Source organism: Salvelinus fontinalis, chromosome 14, assembly GCF_029448725.1.
Source record: "Salvelinus fontinalis isolate EN_2023a chromosome 14, ASM2944872v1, whole genome shotgun sequence".
Lineage (NCBI taxonomy): Eukaryota > Metazoa > Chordata > Actinopteri > Salmoniformes > Salmonidae > Salvelinus > Salvelinus fontinalis.
The window spans coordinates 28,358,442-28,372,553 of NC_074678.1; the positions used below are offsets into that span (position 1 = coordinate 28,358,442).

The following is a 14,112-nucleotide window of genomic DNA, read 5'->3' on the forward strand; positions in this document are numbered from 1 at the left end:
TTTCAGCAAAAAAAAACAAATCACTGCGTTTGCAGTGGGCTAATGAGCTAAAACACTAGAGAATTTGAGCCACATTGCCTGGTCTGATGTATCCCGGTTCCTGCTGTTTCACACTGATGGGAGGACTAGGGTATGGAGAAAACAATACATCCATCAGGTGCATCCCTTCATGTCTGCAATGTATCCATATGCAAATATTTTTTTTCAGCAGGATGTCGCCACAAGGCTAGGATTGTCCAGGAATGGTCCCACAAACATGACAGTGAATTTGGCTTACTGCAGTGGCCTGCCCAGTCATCAGATCTCAATCCAATTGAGCATCTGTGGGATGAGATTGAAGGAGATATTCACAGTAGAGATCCACTACAAGCCAACTTGACACTACTGTGTGAAGCATTGGAGTTATTATGGGACAGCACCACTGTGGAACGCTTTCCAGTCCATGCCCCGATGAATTGAGGCTGTTCTGAGGGCAAAAGGGGGTGCAATGCATATTTAGGTGTTCCTAATGTTTAGTACACTCAGTGTATGTGTGACTGGAAGTAGGACTGAGAAACATAAACGTGTGATGTCCGCTAAATGAACATGTTAATTTCATTGACATGGCGCAGGCATAGCCTCCGCTACTATAGCACAAATAGCGTAAATCATTCTTTCTTAGTATTCTGTCTTGTCTATTATGTTTTTTTTATGACCTTCCTAAACAAAATATTAATAGATTTACTTTGTGTACATTAAATGGATTTATTAGACTGGTGGCCATTGGTACTCGTCAAGTCCCGACTGTTCTACTGTTATACGGTGCAACAGATTTTCATGGCGCATTGAGGATGAAATGCTCAGAAATGCAAATGTCTTATGATATTTATCTAAAAGTAGGCCTACTGTTACTGTAATTTCACATCTAGGAAAAGTCAGGGACAGGTGGGTTGAAGGTTATTTTAATAAAGTCATTGAAATTACGTCCAACTGTAGGCCTAAGAGTGTGTCCTGTTTAACGTACCTTATTGGCGTGAAGGCCTACTTCAACATACAGTGCATTTGGAAAGTATTCAGACCCCTTGACCACATTTTGTTCTATCCTCCTACACTTCTTGATTTTCTTATTGTTATTATAATTCTTATTTTAATAATTATAAGTAATGTCATTATCATTAGTAGGCTTAGTAGACTAGTAGCCTTGTATACCCACAATTTGAGAGGTAGGCCTAAGAGCATGCCTTTTACAGTAGCATATGTATAGCCTACCTAAAACATCTGTTAATACATTTCAAGTCCCTTAAAAATAGAGATCAACTCGGCAAAAGTCTATTGTCCTGCTTCTTTTGTATTCCAATTAATTGATTGAATAGGTATGGCTGCCAAATAATTTACACCTGGCTCATAGCTTTGAAGCATATTTACAGTGCACTTTCAGTCTGTTGAAGTGCATCCCAAGCTTTCTGAAGTACATTTTATTTATCAATAATTACATTGAGCAAAGGGCACTCACATAGGCCATTCACAGTGAGTGCATAAGCCTATACTCCGCCCAACCCTGACCATCTCCTCCCTCACCCCCTTCAACGAGTCATTCTCCACCTGACTCTACCATTGCCACCGAATGCATCTTTCTGTTGTTGTTAACATTCCGGTCTCAAATAAATCATTACATATAATCATATACGTATTTACCATAAGAAGCGCCTTCTGTCTTTGTGTGTGGTAACAGGGTTAATTACGCGTGATTACAGTGTTAAAATATAAAAAACTCAAATGTTAACAGTCCAGACATTCATTCCAAGTGGTTAAGGTTTGGGGAAGGCTTAAAACAAAATAATAAAAAATGATGCGCTACGACGGTTCGGTATCAGCATTAGCATTGTGAAATGCGGCAGCGCAAATTGATATCGAAGTCTATTTCTAGTTATCAGTCTGCGCTCCTACTCTCATTCAGATGACTGACCGCAGCATTCACACTTAGCCAAGTTATTAGACTATCTTTTTGTAAATGAATAAAGGTGTGAATGTTTCTGTCCGAGAGTCTTTATCCTCGCGCCCTAGAGTCCAGTATTGGGCAAATAAATCCACTGGCGGTGGTCCCGGAGTTGCGAGAACATGGTTAAATACAATGGCCCAATTACACTTGATTTTCGAAAAATAAGATACTTGTGCTGTACAGCCCGACATAAGAAATCTGAGTGTTGAATTTACTCTTTTTGAAGATATTGTTTTTAGCTTTATTTGTAGGCTAATTCAGGCTTTCATTCATAGACCATAAACCAGTGCAGCTGGTAAACGTTTGAGTTGGCCTTTACTAAATAAATGTATAATTTCTGCAAGCTATATTTGATTTTGGGTATTGTTTAAGTTTCAATTAAACTATTTTATTATCTAAACAATATTGATATAAATATCTTATCAGCTATCGACTTTCATTAGGTTATTAGAAGGCTATTTTAAAGCGATTTTGAGTTGTCAATGTGCAACATTGTGAAAATATAAATATATTTTAATTTTTGAACGTATTTTGTTGGGTAATGGAACACGAAGGCCCCTTATTTCTTCAATATAATCATTTCTTCATTCATAAAGGTAGCCCTTTCCCGCAGTCAAATGACCTAGTGGCCTCATGGGTGGAATGTTAAGAATTTCATCATCAACATTGTTTATTCAACATTTTAAAATCCAGTGTTTCAATGTCAAGCAGTTTTGTTATTTCAGTCTTCTGTGATGTATATCATGTGTAATATTGGGATGCAAACTCAATTTAATACATTTCAGCTCTATATCTGACATGGTACGGGTGTCTTTTTTATTTTATTTTTTTAAGCCCATAATGTGTGTGAGGTGCATATTTTTTTGTTGTTTCAAAGTAAATTTGTTTTAAGACTACCACGAAACACTCTGTGACCTTGATTTAGCCCACTGCAGTAAAAGGTTATTAAACCGATAGGTCTTAGGGCCGCAGTACATTTTATTAGATTACCAGGTTCATTTTCCAAAATATTTTACTGCCTGCAGTATGTAGGCCTACAGTAGACAGGGGGTAGCCGATTTATAGCTTTAATATGCTTGTTCTCAACATTGATGGGAAATTAACTAAATAGGCTAGGTGTGTTGTAATTTTTCCAAATTCACAGCACGCATCTGATTATTCATTAGGATTTATTTGATTTAATTTGTTGACATTCATTGTAACCATAAAGTCACAAATAATTGGAACACAAATAACATGAGCATATTAACTTGGTCAAAAAATTTCTTTAGTGAAGAAACAATGTGTCGGTACTTATTTGTGGCTTTGGTTCAAAATGAGTCAAAATAGCCTAAATGAATCAATTAAATTGTCTAAATAAATTGGTATATGTAAAATATTGTCCGACATTCTGCTAATTTTCTGATCTATTAAACATTCGATCTCCATACAGTTTTCTGTTTCCAAAACTAGGATCTGTAACAGAGTGGACTGCGTTTTGGAGACTTTACCAAAGTTTCTAAAATGTGCATTGTTTAAAAGGAGTGCAAGGGCGAATGGAGTTATTGCACCCGCGTACTTCACAGAGTAGGCGTTCCCTAATAGAAATATGCAAATAAATGCTAGAACGTGCCAGTAGGATCTCACTAGCTCATGCTTGGCTCTACACACTTCCTTGCTTGGTCTGCCCACTAGGATTTTAATTTGCTCCCATTGGAAATTACAGGCTCTGGTCTATCTTGGGTTAGTTATACAAATCTTTACTAATAGGCTAGAGTCCAGTTACAGCTACTTCTGACAAAGTAGAGAGAAAAAAAAAAGTTATTTTCACACGGGACAGAAGAGCAAGTCTTACACTGTTCTAAATTCAGTCATCCTCTTCATCCTCATCCTCATTCAGTTCATTCATTATTCAATCGTGGAGTCGTGCACAATCTATTCATTGACATTATTCATTCAGCAAGGAGAGAGACAAATAAGTGCCTAGGTACCAACTCTTTTTCATTGTGCCCAAAAGTGTAATGTGGTCCAATTCTCCCTTGCGGTGGTCTGGTGCAATGACACAGTAATGCAATGTAATGTACTATACCACAACTTACCTCAATGTCCCACGGCATAGTCTCGAAACGTACTTCAACCCCCTCTCTCTCCTCCAATCAAGATACTACTTTATTGTGTTTGCCAAAAACTGCTGTGCGTCACGCCATCTAGCTTCTCTCTGTGTATTACAGAACATTCCATTCATTTTGCCAAATGATGGGAAGCAGAAGAAGAGGTGAACAGTAAATAATTCACATCCTTTGGAGGAATCCTGAAGAGCAGTTTGGATTAGTGTGTTTTTAGGAATGTGATAATGAATAAGCAGAGAGGAAATGGAGTCATGTCATCTGCTGCTTATTAGACACACTGCTAGCGCCTGTCTGAACACTGTCACCTTGCTGAAGGCTCTCGGGTTTTTCCACTGCCCATCTCTGTATCTCTCTGTGCCTGGCTATCAGTAATAAGACATGCTCTAGAGAATGGCCTCTTTGTGCACTAATGGCCCAGGAGTTGCACTTTGCTTTCAGCCAGAGGAGCCACTCTACCTTCCTGGGGAGAAGGGAAGCATTAGGCCCTAATTGGGTTGTGAGAACGTGCCATGTCATGGCCTGTTTGGGCTCAGTGTTGAACACTCAGGCACTGCACAGGTTTCTGACCTGCCTGGGCCTCAAACCACCACATTCATACCAAGAGTTCAGATTTTCCCAGTTCATATTATGTGAATGAGGGAAATTATAACCACGAGGACTACCAAAACTGAAGTGTTTTTGCTGTACAGAACAATAGTTTTATTGGTCTCCATGTTATTTAAGTGTTCAATATATTATATTAGTGTTAATGATTTGCTGTTGCTATCACTTAATCAGCAATGTCTGTAGCTTATATCACACTCGAGACTGACCCTAGTAATGATGGTTGGTGTTATGACAGATGGTGTATCCTCTCATGAGACTGCATCCCTCTGTTAGTAAGGAGTGGCCATGTTTGGGATGCACTGTAAATAGCACACAGAGATGGCACATTGCTTGCTTGCAGGTCACAGATAGGTGTGGAACTGACCAAACAGTACATCCTCACTGTCACACAAAGAGCTTAAGGTAGAAGGGAGATGCATCATTAGGTCTTTACATGCCATGCAACCAAGTGGTAACTACTACTGTTTTCACATAGGATTTACGGTATTTTGCCTGTAACAAAAAATTGGCCAATGTTTTATATGACCCCCTTAGAAACAGGCCAATTATTACCACATTCTTGCCTGCATACGCCTTTTATACTTCCTGTGTGCATGCCGGCATGCTGGGAACCAGTGGTAGTAGTGGTGTGCAGATGTGGCTGGGCGTCTATTTGAATAAATCCATTAAATATACACCAAAAATAAATCCATTATTCGTTTGTTTAGGCAGGTCTTAAGAAACATACGAATAATAAAATTCATTTTCAAAAAGCAAAAATATAGCATATTTTAAGTTTTAATGTCAAATGAAATCGATAGCTCCTTATTTTGTTCACTCCTTATTTTGTTCACCCGATCACAGTCAACACGCATATATTTTATAATGGAATATAACAGAATAAAATACATTTTCCTACAACTTGTGTCACGGGAATGTGTTGAACCGCTGTCATATAAAAACGTAATATTTAGAAACGGAGCCCAAGCCCATGCTTTTTTTTAATGCACATTTCGCTCCACTTTGTTAGGGAGCAGGCGTAGGGTCTTACCTTCAGCATGATACCGATTTGAAAATAATAGCCATCATATTTTAATTGAACTTTTTACTTTTTTTTTTTTACTTTAACCCCTTTTTCTCGCCAATTTCGTGGTATCCAATTGGTAGTTAGTTTTGTCTGAGCGCTGCCACTTTACGGACTCGGGAGAGGCGAAGGTCGGGAGCTGTGCGTCCTCTGAAACACAATCCAACCAAGCCGCACTGCTTCTTGACACAATGCCCTCTTAACCCGGAAGCCAGCCACAGCAATGTGTCGGAGGAAACACCGTGCACCTGGCGACCGTGTCAGCGTGCACTGTGAAATATGAACAAGACTCACAGGCTTTTGAAAATATGATGGCTTGCTAGCTGTGCCACACGGTTCGCCACAGGAGTCACTAGTGCGCGATGGGACAAGGAGGTGACCAAGAACCCAATGGTCACTCTGACAGAGCTCCAGAGTTCCTCTGTGGAGATGGGAGAACCTTCCAGAAGGACAACCATCTCTGCAGCACTCCACCAATCAGGCCTTTATGGTAGAGTGGCCAGACAGAAGCCACTCCTCAGTAAATACACATGACAGCCCGCTTGGAGTTTGCCAAAAGGCACCTAAAGATTCTCAGACCAGAATAATAATGAAGACAAACTATGAAATAATACATATGGAATCATGTAGTAATAAAAAAAGTGTTCGACAAATCAAAATATATTTTATATTTGAGATTATTCAAAGTAGCCTCTTTTTGCCTTGAAGACAGCTTTCCACACAGTGACTGCTACTGTCATTTAGACAGGTTACCTTTGAGTTCTTGGGCACAGGGACTATGGTGGTCTGCTTGAAACATGAATACTAAACAAACATATAAAAGCAACATGCAACACTTTCAACTATTTTACTGAGTTACATATAAGAAAATAAATCAATTGCAATAAATTCATTAGGCCTTAATCTATGGATTTCACAGGGGCGCAGCCATCGATGGGCCCGGGAGGGCTTAAGCCCCACCCACTGGGGAGCCAGGCTCAGCCAAGACGTTTTTACCCACAAAAGGGCTTTATTACAGACACAAATACTCCTCAGTTTCATTAGCTGTCCGGGGTGCTGGTCTCAGACGATCCCACAGGTGAAGAAGCCGGATGTGGAGGTCCTGGGCTGATGTGGTTGCACGTGGTCTGCAATTGTGAGGCCAGTTGGACTTACTGCCATATTCTCTAAAACAGCATTGCTTATGGTAGAGAAATTGGTAGAGAAATTAACATTAAATTCTTTGGCAACAGCTCTGGTGGATATTCCTGCAGTCAGCATGCCAATTGCACGCTCCCTCAACTTGAGACATCTGTGGCATTGTGCTGTGTGACAAAACTGCACATTTTAGAGTGGCCTTTTATTGTCCCCAGCACAAGGTGCACCTGTGTAATGATCATGCTTCTTGATATGCTGAACTTGTCAGGTAGGGGGATTCTCTTGGCAAAGGAGAAATGCACACTAAAAGGGATGTAAGCACATTTGTGCACAAAATTGTAGAAAAATACACGTTTCGTGTGTATAGAACATTTCTGGGACCTTTTTTATTTCAGCTCATGAAACGTGGGACCAACACTTTACATGTTGCGTTCTATATTTTTGTTCAGTATATGTATTAGATTCAGTCAGGATGAGTTTGAAAAGGTCAGTGAAGCTGGTCAGCGCATGCTCGGGAGCACTCATCCTGGTAATCCATCTGGCCTTGTGAATGTTAACCTGCTTAAAGGTCTTACATCGGCTATGGAGAGCGTGATCACACAGTCGTCTGGAACAGCTGGTGCTCTCGTATGATTCAGTGTTGCTTGCCTCAACACGACCCTGGAAGGTATTTAGTGCATCTAGTAGGCTCGTGTCACTGGGCAGCTCACGGCTGGGTTTCTCTTAATTCGTAGTAGTTTACAAGCCCTGCCACATCCGACAAGCGTCAGAGCCGGTGTAGTAGAATTCGATCTTGGTCCTGTATTGACGCTTTGCCAGTTTGATGGTTCGTCGGAGAGGGCGTAACGGGATTTCTTATAAGCGTCCGGATTAGTTTCCCGTTCCTTGAAAGCAACAGCTCTAGCCTTTAGCTCAGTGCGAATGTTGCCTATAATCCATGGCTTCTGTTTGGAATATGTACAGTCGTGGCCAAAAGTTTTGAGTGACAAATATACATTTTCACAAAGTCTGCTGCTTCAGTTTGTATGATGGCAATTTGCATATATTCCAGAATCTTATGAAGAGTGATCAGATGAATTGCAATTAATTGCAAAGTCCCTCTTTGCCATGCAAATGAACTGAATCCCCAAAAAACATTTCCACTGCATTTCAGCTCTGCCACAAAAGGACCAGCTGACATCATGTCAGTGATTCTCTCGTTAACACGGGTGTGAGTGTTGACGAGGACAAGGCTGGAGATCACTCTGTCATGCTGATTGAGTTCGAATAACAGACTGGACGCTTCAAAAGGAGGGTGGTGCTTGGAATCATTGTTCTTCCTCTGTCAACCATGGTTACCTGCAAGGAAACACATGCCGTCGTCATTGCTTTGAACAAAAAGGGCTTCACAGGCAAGGATATTGTTGCCAGTAAGATTGCACCTAAATTAACCATTTATCGGATCATCAAGAACTTCAAGGAGAGCGGTTCAATTGTTGTGAAGAAGGCTTCAGGGCGCCCAAGAAAGTCCATCGAGCGCCAGGAGCATCTCCTAAAATTGATTCAGCTGCGGGATCGGTGCACCACCAGTACAGAGCTTGCTCAGGAATGGCAGCAGGCAGGTGTGAGTGCATCTGCACGCACAGTGAGGCAAAGACTTTTGGAGGATGGCCTGGTGTCAATAAGGGCAGCAAAGAAGCCACTTCTCTCCAGGAAAAACATCAGGGACAGACTGATATTCTGCAAAAGGTACAGGGATTGGACTGCTGAGGACTGGGGTAAAGTCATTTTCTCTGATGAATCCCCTTTCCGATTGGAGCATCCAGAAAAAAGCTTGTCCGGACAAGACAAGGTGAGCGCTACCATCAGTCCTGTGTCATGCCAACAGTAAAGCATCCTGAGATGCTGTGTGGGGTTGCTTCTCAGCCAAGAGAGTGGGCTCACTCACAATTATGCCTAAGAACACAGCCGTGAATAAATAATGGGACCATCACATCCTCCGAGAGCAACTTCTCCCAACCATCCAGGAACAGTTTGGTGACGAACAATGCCTTTTCCAGCATGATGGAGCACCTTGCCATAAGGCAAAAGTGATCACTAAGTGGCTCGAGGAACAAAACATCAATATTTTGGGTCCATGGCCAGGAAACTCCCCAGACCTTAATCCCATTGAGAACTTGTGGTCAATCCTCAAGAGGCGGGTGGACAAGCAAAAACCCACAAATTCTGACAAACTCTAAGCATTGATTATGCAAGAATGGGCTTCCATCAGTCAGGATGTGGCCCAGAAGTTAATTGACAGCATGCCAGGGCGGATTGCAGAGGTCTTGAAAAAGAAGGGTCAACACTGCAAATATTGACTCTTTGCATCAGCTTCATGTAATTGTCAATAAAAGCCTTTGACACTTATGAAATGCTTGTAATTATACTTAAGTATTCCATAGTAGCATCTGACAAAAATATCTAAAGACACTGAAGCAGCAAACTTCGTGAAAATTTATGTTTGTGTCATTCTCAAAACTTTTGGCCACGACTGTACGTACAGTGACTGTGGGGACAACGAATAAAGCCGGTGACTGATGTGGTAAACTCCTCAATCCCATCGGATGAGTCCTGGAATATATTCCAGTCTTTGCTAGCGAAACAGTTCTATAGCTTAGCATCCGCTTCATTGGACCACTGCTGTATTGAGCACGTCACTGGTACTTCATGTTTGAGTTTTTGCTTGTAAGCACGAATCAGGAAGATAGAGTTAGGGTCAGATTTGCCAGATGGAGGGAGAGCTTTGTATGCGTCTCTGTGTGTGAGGTTATCTGGAGTTTTTTTCACACCTAGTTGCAAAGGTGACATGCTGGTAAAAATTAGGTCAAAAGGATTTCAGTTTTCCTGCAGTAAAGTCACCAGCCAGTAGGAGCGCCGCCTCTGGGTGAGCATGTTCTTGTTTACTTATGGCCCTATACAGCCCGTTGAGTGCAGTCTTAGTTCCAGCATTGGTTTGTTGTGGTAAATAGACAGCTACGAAATGTATAGATGGAAACGCTCTTGGTAAATAGTATGGTCTACAGCTTATCATCTGTCCGTCAGTGTGGAGGGCCTCTCAGGTCTTTTCAGTGTAAATGTCAGACGTTTTGTTTGCTCTGTGTCTTTGCTCTGAGGGTGCAGCCTGGCAACAGGCTGTGTCTCTCGTCAGGAGACCTGCCTTGATAGTCTCTTGCCCAGCGACGCACCAGAAGGGTTGCAAGAACCCCCTTAGCAGCTGCGAAGGCACAGAACTACGTGCTCATTGTGAACTTGTTGGGCCAGATGAGCACAGATGAGGTGCTCTAGTCTTTCTTGTAGCTACAAGGTTACTACTAGGTGAAGCACTCTGTTGCTGTTGTAATAATTCCTATCTCGACTTTGGCTCATCTGCTGTGTTTTGTGTGTTTTTCTTCTCAGCTCGAGATGCAGACGAACGGGAGAAGTGGATCCATGCCTTAGAGGGGACCATTCTCCGTCACACCCTCCAACTGCAGGTAAGTCACTCACTCATCTGTCCAGCTTCACTCTAGTAATACTGGGGGTACTAGTCCCAAGCCATTGAGTTCAGCCAAAGAGGAGAAAGATTTTGCTCAACATTTTATTTGAAATAAGCTTTCTCAAATGATGGGGATAACTCGTGCTGTTGTTGCATTGTAAAACAATTTTTTTGAAGTGTGTATGTGTATTAACCTTCAAAGAGGGAACATAATGTGAACTCTATTTCTTCAATTTGTTATTTTACCTAAGACCACAGGAAATAATAGAGGAACTGTTGAGAACATAAAGCAATAGCAGTTTATGTTTCACCTTTTGGAAGCATGTGTTGTTAAATTAACCTTTCATGCTATTTGTTGAGGTCTTTTGGATGCAGGAAATTGGGATATAGAATTAATATCATGCCTCTGTCAGCTTCATCTCAAATAGTAGCACTGGGACACTGCTGGCAGGCTAAAGCACTCTTGTCCTAATCAGTGAAAGGGTTAAGAAGTCATCTGAGAATAGAAGGAAATTAGTCTGGACACAGTAAGAGTGTCTCTGTGTGGTTAGGAGCACAGGGAGCACGGTTTGGTTAGACTGTTGGCTGAAGATGGGTATCGTGTTTATCTATGAAAGCCTGTTTGTAAAGAGTGCTGTGTATTAAACTTGCTCTCTAAACTGCTAATTTCCACCTCTTATTTTGGTCTGTGCCCTTTGTGGCTCACAAATATAGGTCTCCTTTCTCTCACCAGCCTTAATTCTACCCTCCAGTTGTTTATGTGCCTTCTGTTCTGCTTTCCTTCTCTAACCCACTCCTCCCCTCTGCTACCCCTCCCTCTGCCTCACTCTCTCCGATCCCCGCCCAACACTGCTGACTGGCTGCCTGCTTGCAAACACTGTGTAAGCGTGGAGTCATAGCGGGGTCATGTGACCTGGACCAAATCAGAGTCCTGCTTACTCTTTCAGCCAGACATCTGCACCTCAGCTTTATCCAATCAGAGCAGCTGTTGCTTGTCACATGGGCTTGTGCTGCCTTTTTTCTCTCTTTTTTTTTTAAGAAAGTCTGTACTTCCTGTCAGAGAGAAGAGGATCCTGGATTAATTTTGCCTGCGTGTGCTGCTGCTCAGCTGATGTAGAACGTACTGTAGATGTACCAGACGATGCTGGTGGTGTTCCTGCTGGCAGTCTATAGGAGTGGAGAGCACTAGAACAGTCGTTTGTTTGCGTAAGGGAGGAGAGAGGAGCTTTAGGGTCAGCTTTGGCCTGTGTATTTTGGCGAGGCATGTCCCTCAGAGCTCTGCGTCCTGTGAGTACCACACTGGGGGGAAACGGTTGGTTGGAGTGCGACAATGCAGTTCTTAACTGGGTCATGCTGTGTGGAAAGCCAAACGGGGAGGGGGTGAGGTGTCTGAGTGAAGGGTGGGCTAGATTGGTGGGCTTTGAGTTTTTTTTATTTCCAATGTTTGGTGGTTAGTGGGGGTGGGTGTGGTACACTAGCATAGGGAGGGATTGTCTGGTTAGACAAAGCTCTTTTAGGAACAGAATGTGTGAACATGCCAAAGCTGCAGTTACTAGCCTACATGACCGTCCTCTGGGTTTATAAGCTACTCTAGTCCAGCAGAAGGATCCCTTCCATCATGGTGATATGGGCTTGTGTTGACATAACAGAAATAGAGAGCAATAGGGACTCTCTTTCCCTCTTTGTTTGTAATGTTAACGGCTTTGTCCCTCTGCAATTATGAGGTCCGTGTCATATTGATAGCATTTTCCTTTTCCTACTGTGATTATTATTATTTGACCATGCTGGTCATTTATGAACATTTGAACATCTTGGCCATGTTCTGTTATAATCTCCACCCGGCACAGCCAGAAGAGGACTGGCCACCCTCATAGCCTGGTTCCTCTCTAGGTTTTTTCCTAGGTTTTGGCCTTTCTAGGGAGTTTTTCCTAGCCACGTGCTTCTACACCTGCATTGCTTGCTGTTTGGGGTTTTAAGCTGGGTTTCTGTACAGCACTTTGAGATATCAGCTGATGTACGAAGGGCTATATAAATAAATAAATACATTTGATTTGATCCTTAACCTTTTGAACCTGAAATACAGCAGGGGCCCGCTCAACAGTTTTTGGTATGTAAGTGTATGGTAGGACTTTTCTATGTGAAAATTGGGATGGAATGATTTTGGTCAGTGGGGTAAATAAATTACTCTAAAAGTCTGACATGAATGGAGGGAAAGTCCTGTTCTATTTCATGTGTCTTTGGATGCAGGTGTTCAAACAATACAGCTTCTCACAGGTGTCAAAATCACTCCATGTTGTGATACCTTACCCTCACACCAAGCCAGCACTATTACTGTCGTAAACATAACCATGAGCATGCATTTCCCCGCAAGTAGGTTGACGTCGCTTTCAAATTCAGAATCTACAGTCGTGGCCAGGATTTTTTTTGTATTCAGTTGATTTCCTTGCTACCCATTCACATCGCTCCGGCCAAACAGCTCACCCTCTAACGTTTCTTCTCCACCTTGAGTCTGGATTTGAACTCCTCATTTTCTCGGATGTGAACGCATTCAAATAGTTTGGATTGGTCCCAGAAATCAATGGCTTGGGCCAGAGCCTGAACACACGTGGGTAAAGCGGTGTTTTCAGAATAGTCATTGGCTTTGATACTGATTGGTATGTGTTGTTTTGTATCAAGCCCTTCACTTTGACGTAAGCAGAAATGACTACGTTGGTAGTCTCAGACTTGAATGTATGTAGTGATAGGGCAGCAGAATTAAATTCAGTATGAGTCGTCAGGCAAGGATTTGATATCCGGCATTTGTATTTATTAGGAATTCTCTTTTCTGCCTCTTCAAATGTTGTTGATAGAGGAAGAACAGGAGAGACACCGGAGCTGTCTGTTTCTTAGACACAAACATGAAGCTGTGTAGATGTCTGCTTGGCCACAAACACAAAACAAACACCCACGAGAATCCCGATGCCCTCAGTCCTGGGACCACTTAAGGTTATAAATATATTTTTTTTAGCTTTTTGTGCCCGGCCTGTAAAAGGAGTCACTAGAGCGTGATGTGACAAGGACATCCCTGCCGGCCAAACCCTCCCCTCTAACCCAGACGACGCTGGACCAATTGTGCGCTGCCCCATGGGTCTTCCGGTCACGGCCGGCTGCGACAGAGCCTGGACTCGAAACCAGGATCTCTAGTGGCACAGCTAGCACTGTGATGCAGTGCCAAAGACCACTGCGCCACTTGGGAGGCCCTTCACTTAAGGTTTTTAAAGAGGAGACATATGTATTTTTCTGGTTACCCCCAAGCTCTAAAGAACACTAATGCCAGACTCCTCTTCCCCACAGATTGAAAGGGGACTATTCTTTAGCTTAGCAAAGTACCTGTTTTTATTTTATTTGCTCAGGCACCTCTTTAGCCACCAACACTAAGCAACTTGCTTCTATATTGATAGCGAACCACCTTTGATCCTAAAGGAATTTTAGAAAAAAAGGCCCAGACTTTGGTCTCTATAAAGCTTGTTAGGTTTTTACAGTTTACACTTTAGACAACGCTGGGGTTAATGTGTGTTCATGGCTTTTCTTCACATCCCTGTACGATACATTTCAGTTGAGAAACAGGCGTCGTCCAAAGGCGTCTGCCAAACCATAGGACACGCTAAGACCAGAGCAGTACTGAGAGAGGAGAGTATATGATTTACTAACTGTCCAGCAAAGTGGCTATGGACGTGTTTTAAGA

General features: G+C 42.3%; 1 protein-coding gene across 5 annotated transcripts in view; it reads left to right on the plus strand.

Annotated features, from left to right (window-relative positions):
- LOC129810566 (oxysterol-binding protein-related protein 9-like) overlaps positions 1–14,112 on the plus strand; it is a 49,519-nt gene that overhangs the window by 16,648 nt on the left and 18,759 nt on the right. For 4 of the 5 annotated variants that reach the window (XM_055861200.1, XM_055861201.1, XM_055861203.1 and 1 more), the window contains one exon: positions 10,310–10,386. In XM_055861200.1, coding sequence (XP_055717175.1) covers positions 10,310–10,386 — 77 coding nt within the window. Of the gene's footprint in view, positions 1–10,309; positions 10,387–11,437; positions 11,676–14,112 lie in introns of those variants that run through there. The other variant, XM_055861204.1, reaches the window with a different exon arrangement.